At 42.5% G+C, this 10,949-nt stretch overlaps 2 protein-coding genes across 2 annotated transcripts; one reads left to right on the top strand and one right to left on the bottom strand.

The window, feature by feature from the left end:
- The first annotated feature begins 216 nt into the window (after nt 1-216).
- On the top strand, nt 217-2,847 carry LOC121186697 (high affinity immunoglobulin gamma Fc receptor I-like). Its single transcript, XM_041045467.1, has 6 exons — nt 217-301; nt 411-446; nt 695-985; nt 1,258-1,530; nt 1,791-2,066; nt 2,207-2,847. Exons 1-6 carry the CDS (start codon nt 271-273, stop codon nt 2,602-2,604), a joined length of 1,305 nt encoding a protein of 434 aa, XP_040901401.1. The 5' UTR covers nt 217-270; the 3' UTR covers nt 2,605-2,847.
- A 940-nt stretch (nt 2,848-3,787) lies between these two features.
- otol1b (otolin 1b) lies at nt 3,788-6,758 on the bottom strand. The gene is made up of 4 exons (XM_041046869.1): nt 6,290-6,758; nt 5,572-5,661; nt 4,767-4,838; nt 3,788-4,695 (listed from the first exon to the last, which is right to left on the bottom strand). Exons 1-4 carry the CDS (start codon nt 6,753-6,755, stop codon nt 3,788-3,790), a joined length of 1,536 nt encoding a protein of 511 aa, XP_040902803.1. The 5' UTR covers nt 6,756-6,758.
- Between the last annotated feature and the right edge of the window lie 4,191 nt (nt 6,759-10,949).

Here is a 10,949-nt window from a genome sequence, read left to right as displayed (position 1 = left end):
TATAACAAAAGATGATGACCCCTTGTCCCTTGTTTTGAGTAATGCTGCCCTTTCTTCATTCTGTTTTTTCAGTTAGAAATCCCCATCGGTGTTCTATGCTTACAGCTTACAATGAAAAATCTATGTCAGAAATGAAAGGACAGGACAGCATTTCTGGAAAAGGGGATATCCTGTGTGATGTGTTAAAGCACAGAAAAAAAACATTTTCACTTCCCTCCTCATTAGAAATAAATGCACCCTCCTTGATCTCTGTTTCTTACAATCAGAGCAATGACAATGGACACGGTGATTTCCCTCTTTGGTGAGTTTTTTTCAGTTCATTCACAACATCTCATAAACTTAACATTCCGTTTGATAATATTGTTGTCTGCTATAATTTGTCATTTTCCTCTGATTATTTTCTGTTTCAGTTCTTTCAACATTAGCGCAGCTTGTGGTACCTGAGGGTATGTACCAAATATCCTTTTAATTAATTTCAACATATTGCGCAATCTCTCATAAACATGTTAACATTTGTAAGCTTATCAAGTAGTGTATCAGCAGAATCAATATGTGAGCTTAATATTTCTACAAAACAAATGACATTAATGTGAACTGAAGTATTTAAGATGAACATTAATATTCATAATCAAAATAAATTGTTTAGATTTGGGATATTCCTCACCAGCAAAACCATATGTGTTTGTCTCCATAGTTCCCTCTGTGACCTCATTCGGAGCTGTAGTGGAGATGGTGTCAGGGGACTCAAGGATCTTCTCTGAGGAGAGTGTCCGGCTGAGATGCAGTGTTCCTGATCCCCACAAGTCCAGCTGGAATTACTTGTGGTTCAGGGGATCTGAGCAGCTAGCACACTCTGGGGAGCACTTTGTTTTGTGGAAAGCTAAGGTTAAAGACAGTGGGAAATTTTATTGTCAGGGAGTGAGGGACACAGTGGTGGGAAACATATACACCCTCAAAAGTCTGCCTGTGGAGATCAATGTGGATGGTAAGTTTTTTTGTGCATCTGTATCATTGAAAGCCTCTTTGGTTTGCAATTTAGGCACCCTTCCTTATCTTTTCCCTACTTCCTGCTAAATTTGTGAAGCAGTGAACTTTCTCTGCTCTTAACTTCTTCTAAGCATCAAAAGGTGCTTCCTGTCCGTTTGTTTTTAGACAATGACATAATTTTGTACATTTTGGTCTTGCAACACATCTTTAACACATTGCTATTGGCCTGTTTATTGAGGTAACTTCAACCCTCTATATTCTGTTGTTCAGGAGGGTGGGCCATTCTGCAAGTCCCACATCATCCTGGCCTTGTGGGACACACCTTAAAGGTGACATGTCGTGTCCGAGGCAACCCCCCAATTCATGAGGTGATTCTGTACAAAGATGGCATTGAAGTAATGAGACAAACGGGCCTAAATCCACATTTCTACCTGATCAACTTGACTCCGAAGGACCAAGGGATGTACTCCTGTCGAGCTTCCTGGGACATAGAAAGACGTACACGTTCTGTAATTTCAGCTGATGCACAAGTGCAGGTCTTAGGTGAGTTTACATACTGTGTTGCATATGATGGTGGTTGCAGGTCACATTCAAAAAGAACAGTTAGACATTTTGGGGAAATGCACTTAGTCACTTTCTTGCCAGAACTCTCTTTGTATCTTTGTATTAATTAATGAGCTTTAGATGTATTGGTTGGAGGGTTTTTGAGGACTTTAAAAAGAAATTATTAGAAAGAAATTATTCACTGCAAGTTACTTTAAACTATTCCAATTAATGCTTTCTCTTTTATGGCTCTATCTCAGAGGTTCTGTCACAGCCAGTTTTGGAGATTGTTACCGCCAACAGCCTGATTCCAGCAGGCAAGATGAAACTCATCTGCCACCTCCAATACAACGCCCCCAATCCTGCCCCACCAATTCACTACTATTTCTACAAGAATAACAACCGACTGGGAACAGCAACCTCTGAGAACCATAATCTGGTCAGACAGAGTCCAGGCCTATACAGCTGCAAGGCCAAGGTGCCTCAGTTGGGCCTCTCCAGGTGGAGTGAGCTCAAAACGTTTGGACAAGTGACAGGTACTTAGAAGTAAATGTAACCTGCTGTGTGTCCTTGAAAAGAAGTTTAAACCCTTATCGTCGTCCTGAATTGTCAAAAATGTGAAGCATTGCACAGCAGTTGCACAACTTCTGAGGTCACCCTGTCTCTGAACCAATAGGACCACAGATGCTGATGCCTCCAAGTTTTCATCCCAGAGACCAATGGCCTTTAGCTCCCCCAGTCTCATCCTCAGACCTCATCCTGCTTCCTGCACCTGAGCCAGCAGCAGCCCAGCCCTCCCCTCACCGATCCACTGCAGCTCCACCTTTTATTCAGCCTTCTGAAATGAGCACCCAATTCTCAGATCCTCCGCTGAAGCATTCACAGCTAACTCCAAGCACTCTGATGTATTCAGTCCAGTTTATCAACCAAACGGCGACCCCTACCAGAGCTAAACCTGTCACTTTATCTCAGGAAACTGGTGAAATGTCTGGTGACATGCCCGAGGAATCCGTTGACATGACTATGGAGTCTGGTGGCATGCCTGGGAAATCTCCAGGCATTGTCATATACTGACAAGTTATCACGCATTATAGACTCTTGGAGAAATTAACGATCCTAAAACAGAGTTATAACGTCTCTATCTGATATTAATCACACACCGCCATTGTACTGCCATTGCACACTTTGTATATGATTCACTGTGCAGTGTTCATTTTACAGCTTACCAAGTATCAACTTCATGATCTCATATGTGGAAAACTAACTAGATATGTAGTGTTGAGTGTAATAACTAATGCCATATTGGTTAAAGCAAATAAAGCATTCCATAAATGAGATGTGCTACTGGATTTTATTTTCACTGAACACACTCCCACACTCTTTATACAGCCCCATTGTACAACAGTATTGCTTAGATATGAGAAGTATTGGTATAATAACTTGATAGTGGATGTCATAGATTTAGACTGCAGAAGGTTATGGTCACTCTTGTCAGACTTACAAGAAGAAGAATGATACGGCTACAAGTCACAATGATATTCTCTGTTTACACACTTGCTTGATATATTTCAGTGTCTCAATTTCCAGTTATAGATTACATAAGTGATCTAGAAAGGAAGCAGTGGTCAAAGTATAAGAAAGAAATAGCAAAAACAGACAAAAGAGGAAGACAAATACAACACAAAGAGGTTAAAAGAGCTTTTAAGTGAGGCAGGGGGTTGTGCCATTTAACTGATGGCACGACTGAAGTAAGACTATTAATAAATACTTCAGAATTATAGGTTTGAAGGAGTAACAGCTCAGCATATTATGCAGGCACACTGTGCAGGGTTTAAAATTGAATAAAAATTGTTTTCTCAAGATGTTTCGTTCGCCAGCGGTCCTAATTTTTGGATCATTAACCCTGTATGTATAAATAATGAACGGTTGTTGTGATGCACAATCACATATGTGATGAAGGTCATGTAGATCACAACACTGTAAATAAATATACAACCCGTAAACAAGAGTGTGTGGGAGTTTTCTCCTTTTTATTTAGAGGGTAAAACAAGAAGACACCAGTAAGGTAATAATGCAATAAACATGATCTTGATATTGCCAGTCCTCAAATATTCAGACTAATGTACAGTACAGCTTTTGAGCAGTTCATAAGTAGTTAGTATAGTAGTATAGCACCACCAGTATTTGGTCTTTTCTCAGATATGTCAAGTTGGAACAGTACAGTAGAAGAAGAGGTTGTCCATATCACTACTGAGTATCAGGCCTTGTCTGAGTAAAGTAGAAACCCAGAAAAGATGCTGTCATCTTCACTGCTGGCATACACCCCGTTCCAGTCTCTGAGTGTCTCCATCCACACCTGATCACCCACCGCCAGCTGCAGCACCACCAGAGTGGACGCCTGGTCGATATCTTGACCGTACAAAGAGTCACGTGTCCTTACCCGACGTGACCCGTTCACTACCAGTGTGGCTCGCAGTGGCTGATTGCGTACAGTAATGTGGAAGGAGAAGACATAGACGCCAGCATGGACACATGTGAAGCTGTTGGAAGTGACGTTGAAGTGGTTCTCTTCGTTGTAGAAGACTTTGTCAAAGCGGATCGGAAAGCCAGAGGGAGGGAAGGACTTTCTTGGAGAGATGCCTACACTGAAGGCTGAGCGTTTCTGGGGAACCCCTGATCCTTTAGCCCCTTTGAATCCACGAAAGCCCCGCTCACCTCTCATCCCAGGGTAACCTCTGTCCCCTTTTGGCCCAGGCATCCCTCGTACACCCTGTGGTCCCTGAGGCCCTCTCACTCCTGATTCTCCTTGTGGTCCAGGAAGTCCCGGATCCCCTCGGACACCTACAGGACCTGGGGAACCATGCTTGCCATTCATACCTGGAATGCCCATTCCTCCTGGCATGCCAGGAGGTCCGGGAGGCCCAGGATCCCCTCGCTCACCTTTCTGTCCTCTGTCCCCCAATGTGCCACACTCCCCTTTATCCCCCTTGTCTCCCTTAGGACCTGGCTGAACAGCCACACCTGGAGGCCCAGCTGGCCCCTCTTTTCCTGGTTCTCCCTTCTCACCAGCAGTCCCATTCTGGCCAGGTTCCCCTTTTTGTCCGCTGTCACCTTTGACACCTTGCAACCCCATTTCACCTTTCTCACCTTTTGAGCCAACATCACCTGCAAAGTAAGATAATCTCTGTCAGAACTACAAAGCAACAATATAAAAAAAAATCTGAACAAGTTGGCACCTTTTTGTCCTGGTTTCCCTGGGACACCTGATGGCCCTGCCGTCCCGCTGTTTCCTCTGTCACCTTTATCCCCTAAGAAATTGAAATAAAAAAAAACTACAATTAATTAACAATATCCAACATGAGCATGAACATTTTTTTGTGCTACAGGTAAAGATATATTTAACAGGATAATGGGGACACAGAACCAGAGTGAGTGTTTTTTTCTTTTTTGACCCTGATTCTTTAAAGAGTAATTCCAGGGTGAAAAGCAGTGTTTCACTTCCCTCTGTGACTGACAGTTTCAAACATTTCTAACCATGCCCAGCATCATTGTGAGTTGAGTGTGGCCAGAAGAATACTTTCGATTCATTACTTATCACTGATGTAAAACTTCATTTTGTTATATTATTTATTCTTTTTACTTTACATGGTGCATACTGCACAGTGCACAGTTAGGCCACAACTATCAAGTGAAGGCATCGCAGCCTTCACTCGATAGTTTCCTGTAATATTTTAAATAGTATGAAGCACTATTTGTCTGTTATCTGTGGAGAGGAGTGCATCTGCTATGTCAGGAAATGGGGAAATATTACTCATTCTCACTTCATCTTTCCACATGAACAAAAAACTGATGTTCATGGTGTGCTTTCATAAAATACCAGAGATTCATCAGAATAAGACGGAAACACAGGGTTAATTGTGTGCATGTGTCTTGTGATAGGCTCACACTCATGTGTTACAGCAATATTCTGCATTCTACATTTACAGTAAAATATTTTGTAATGAGCAGTTTTAAATTTGTACTTAACCACACTATGCTCACCTTTGTCTCCTTTTAACCCCATAGGACCACTCATACCTGGTGGTCCTGGTAAACCAGCTGTCCCGGCAAGGCCTCTTTCACCTGGTGGCCCTAGATAAGCAGAGTAAAGGTTTCTGACACAACTTCAGCCACTTCCAAGGTGCATGGAGAGGGGAAAAAGGTCTGAGGAGGTCAAAACTCTAGCAACACTTGTAGCATATAGAAAAACTTTATTGCTTTATTAGTAGAAAGCAGAAAATAATTGAAAGCAACCCATCAAATGCATCCATATACCAATCAGCCAACGGGGCTCCTACAAAGATGGGTTGGTCATGTGTTCATGTGGTTTAAGGCCGGTCATTATCCCAGGCTGGCAGAAAGGGAGAGGGAGTGTCCAATAGCAGACACAAGTGACAACATATTTGGTCATGACCTGGAGAAGTACAGCTAAGGGTACTTTGCACAGAACAAGCCTTGCCACAAAATTGTCACATGATCATGCGCCCAAACCATCTTTGTAGGAGCCCTTTTTAAATTTGGTCTATAGTATATTGTGTGATGATCCTAACGAAGGTCACAAGCTGAAATATGTTCGTCTAACAACAAAGGTGTTCTATAGATTACAAGTGTTGCTGGTGTTTTGACCTTTTTGCCCTAGATAAGCAACTATAAGTGGAGTTCAAAGTGCTAAAAGAAAAGCAAGATTTTCTATATTGCGTGTCATGAGTGAGCCTTATACCTGCCAAGCCTCTATCACCCTTTGGCCCCCTGGGGCCTCTCTCAGGTGGACAGCACTCGCAGAAATTGAAATAACACTCATTGTAATCCAGGGTGTAGTTCTCAGGGCCAACACCAGGGGGGTCTGTGCTCTCAGTGTAGTATTGAGGAAAGACATGACTTGGGTAGGTGGTCCTGTCCGTGGTAGGCAGTGGGTGGGGCTCCACAGGATTTGTGCTGGCAACTATCTTGAGAGTCTTGGGCATGCTGGTGGTCACAGGGCTGTGCACTGTGATCTGAGGGACGGGCTTCTTGGTGTACTGGTACTTTGGCTTTGGTGTAGTCTTTGCTTCAGCGCAGAACACTACAGTGAGTGTAACCACAACTACAGCCACAAGGTTCGACTGACAGAAGATAATCCTCATGGTTGACTGGGATCTGAGAACAGATGAGTTTATACAATACACTTTTCTTCTGTTGTGCTGCATTAATTTAATTGTCCATATACTTTTAGTTTGAAGACAAGAGGTTACTATGAATAGCACATACTTAATAGTAGTTCACTGTTGCAAATCATATCAAGTACAGATGAGTGATGAAATCTGTGCTCTTATTACTTCCATCTGTCATTTCCATGCATGTTTTCCATGTCCACTTTTGATTGGTTTTGTTTGTTTCTATGTTTCCACTTGGATCTTTGAGGTTGCCAGTCTCACGAAGGAGCTACATTTTTCTAGTGACCCCACAGGTCTGCACAATGCCCCTCAATCAAAGCTGATTTCATATGTAAGTTCTCTCAGGTAGTTTATCAGTGAACTCAGCAGTTTAATTGTTCAGACTGAAAGCCTGCAAAATATAACATTAATGAAATTCAGTAATCAATACGCAATTACTCATAACCCAAAGGTTTCCTCCAACATGCAACCTACTCGTCTTGCTGATATGCAGGTTTCTGAGAATATATATTCAGCAAATTTGATAGGACTCACCCAGTTATGCATAAGTAGTATGGTCATTTATCCTCTCTAGCAGTGTCTTGGAAGCAGCACCAGGAGCTCCAGGTCTCTCTGATATCTCTGCCAGGCTTGGGCGAAAGAACATCCCCACCAATGAGGGCGTTTGCTGGAAGCACAGGGGGAGGTCTGAAATCCAACTACGACGGGCTGGAGCTGACCCAAGGAGAACCACTGTGCTGTGGCCCATTCTCTGTACCCCTGTTGTGTAGAAAGGTGCTTTTGTGACACGGGATACAGAGCCAGCCAAGAGCACTCCGTCGCTGTGAGCTAGGCGAGGAGCAAAGGCCGTGGGGCAATGGGTCACCCGATATGTGAGGCATTCCTCCAACATCCAACCTACTACCCAGCTCTTACAGTGGGACAAAGCCAAGCAAAGAGAGTTCTGTGACAGAGGCCAGGGCACTACAATGGCCTTTTTTCAAGTGTAGGTTTGTACAGCTTTCCACATGTAGCTGCAAGCAGGAAGGTGCAAACTGTTTTTATTTTAATTTTTTTTTTTTATGTGCAGTCCCACACAGGTTCTTGAAAGTTGACTTAGATGACAATATCTGCAACAGTTAATAACTTACGACAAAATATGAGAACTGGTACATAGTGCAGGGAGCTCAGTATTTACAATCTACTGGTACTTGGTGAACATCCAGAAGAAAGCTTTAGCCTAAAGGGCACTGATAAGCTCCTCACTCAGCAGTTGCTAAACCTGAGCTTTTTGTCAAAGAAGAAGCTTATCTCCCTTAAATCAGTGCAGTTGCAATGCTTGCCTGATCACTGTGACAAGAATTTCTGCACATGAGCCCCAGAGACTGCTGGCAGCTATATTTGCTAACTATGATTCATACTGTGTGGCTGGACAATGATTCATTCTTACGGTGTAACAAGATAGCATCGGGTTTTTCTAGAAAAGTGATTTTCTGCTTGCTGTCTGGTCGAAACTCTCGACTTGGCAGTGACAATGAATGTTTGAGCAGTGGACATGCCTCAGTTGTCAAAGACCTCAAGTCCTCAGAGAGATCTATGACCAGCTATGAGTGAGCAGGAAGAAGGGAAATGAATTTGGGAAACAGAGAGGGGTGATGCTGGGATGGGGAGGGAGCTACTAAATAGGAGAAGATTGTGTTTATTTAAACCATGTTTATCTTCTCACGTACACTTTTCCTTATCTCCTCACCTCCATTTACATGTTCTTCTCCCTCCTTCCCAGCAGCTCAGGTGAAATGTCCTTGACTTGCCCCTCCATAAAAGACGAACAGATGGAGTGTAAGATATGCAGCTGAGTCCTGAGAGAGAGAGACGGGCTCCTCTGGGGTTCTCCATACCCAACCTCAACCCCATCGTCCCTCAGCTCCATTCAGACCACACACAACAGCAGCGGTCAGCTTACAGTGCCCAGCTGGTCACAGAGGACTCAGGCGCCGCTCACCTGTCCATTCATTTAACACTGGCACCGGCCTTGCCCTCAGCCTCCATCTACACACACTATAGAGCAAGGGATAAGGAGGAGTTAACTTACTCAGAGGGAGCAGCCGAGCAGAGAGAGGACCAAAGATGACTTAGGTGGATGGAGGTGTATTGCCTTACATTAACCCTATTCATGTAAAGGGGACCTTGAAGCTGCAGTGAATGTGTCTAAAGTGAGTTAGAGGGGGTGAGAGTGAAACAATAAGACAGGGATTGGTTTAGTAACCAACACAGCAACTAGCCTTTGTCTGTATGATTATTCCATGGCTGTGGTACAAATAAGGCCATGGACTGTTTTTTGTTCTTTACTGTGGGACCTTATCAGAGAAAATCTAGATCCAGCAGAATTAGCTGCTAATGACTTTGGCAAGAGATCTGCTGGCAGTGAAGACACAATCTCATGTAGTCAGACAGAGAGTACAAAAAGCAGTCTCTCCAGCCACACTTTCTTCGACAAGCCTCTCTCCAATGTTAGGGATTGGTTTCTAATGCACTTGAAGTTGGTTGTGCAAATACAATGGCCTTTTCGACAAGAGGAAATCAGTTTGCTTATGGTAAAAAACAACTTTTGCTTATATTTACTGCTAGTCACTGGTAGTTCAAAGGTGATCAGTTGATTTGTGCAAGACGTGAAATATGTCAGTGATATTTCCACCCTCCATCCTCTTGTTCCCTCTCTTCTTCTTCCAACTCCACAGAACCTACTACAGCTCTTTAATTTGCCATCTTGCTGCAGCCTTGGTGTATCTTTCCTACCTCATACCTTCCTACCTCATGTAAAATAAAGAACAATCTTGCCTTCACCTTCACACCACTTTGCTTCAGTCCTAAACTGATTATTTGCACACACAATTCCCTCCCCAGTGATCAGGTGAAGCACACCTAACAGAACCTATGACCCTGTGAAGATCAGATATCAAGTGAAAAAGAGATGACAAAACTCTGTATCACTACCTCCTTTGTGTGTTTCACACTAAAATTCTTGGTATCCTGTCAAACATTCCTTCAAAGCAGCTTGCACACAATGATGAAAATATCCCTCTTTCCAGTTAATATACAGCACCACACAAAATAAACCACAAAATGAACTTGATGGTCTTAACTGAATCAGAATTATTAATACCAGACTGGTTTCTTTGCTATATTCTTGTGATTTTACTCGTGCAGTACATCTGTAATACATCAAGCAAAAGGTCATCTCTCTACTTGACCACTTGGTGGCAGACTTGTGTTTTTGGTTTCAACCACAAGGATCTTTACAGTTACAGACTCTGAATTATTTAGTGTAATTGTTCAGATACCAGATCAGACCACACAAATGCATGTAATGAATTGGAGGTATGTACCAAAATGTATATCAGCTCATATTATGCCTTACTTGAACCTTCACAATGAATAATATCCAGTGGCGGCAAAACATATTTTCATGTGAAGTGAAAGTCCATTGATCATGTCAGGGTTTGGCTCCAGTTGGGGTTTCACGCCTTGCTGGGCTCAGGTTTTTATCAAGCCAGCCACTCCTAGGCTCCTATTGACTGATTCATAACTCAGATATACTGCAAAGTGGAGCTGGGAGCATTGTTGAGAGGTGAATTCTCTCTCTGTCTTTGATAGACAAAGAATGGCAATAATTGCACAATCATTCTAAATGTCACAGCACAAACCTGGTCTGATTGTGGAGACAAGACTAGGAAGAAATCTGATGTTGACATGCAGTATAATTTATCTGCAAACCATAATAATGTGATCCAGTACCTGATCTCTGTTGTGGATGTGATTATGTTCACAAATCATGTTACCACATGGACCATTGTGTCTAATCTAATCTAGTGTTTGCTTATTGTTACTCAGTGCAGCAATCACTAAAGCATTTTAGGGCCTTTGTTTCTCTCTGTATGTGAAGAGTTTCAATTCAAAATGAGCAATCTAGCAGTTAAAGAAGGAAAATACTGTGGAAATGTACAAATACAGAAGCCTGTTGGCTAACAAAGTATTCCTGGATTTTGGTTTAATGGGAAAATTGATTTATATATCCATAAATATTGTCTGCTTAGTACAAATGAAACTTTTTAGTGGAAAATACATTTCCTTACAATCACAAGAAAATATTCAGTTAAAAGACTGTTTAACAAAGCCCCCACCTGAGACAATATATAAGACAGAGACAGACAGATAGAGAGACACCCACAAACACAACACACCCAGCAG

This window comes from Toxotes jaculatrix, chromosome 9 (assembly GCF_017976425.1).
Source record: "Toxotes jaculatrix isolate fToxJac2 chromosome 9, fToxJac2.pri, whole genome shotgun sequence".
NCBI lineage: Eukaryota > Metazoa > Chordata > Actinopteri > Toxotidae > Toxotes > Toxotes jaculatrix.
Note: the sequence above shows the minus strand (reverse complement) of the source record. Positions and strands in the feature narration are given on the sequence as shown.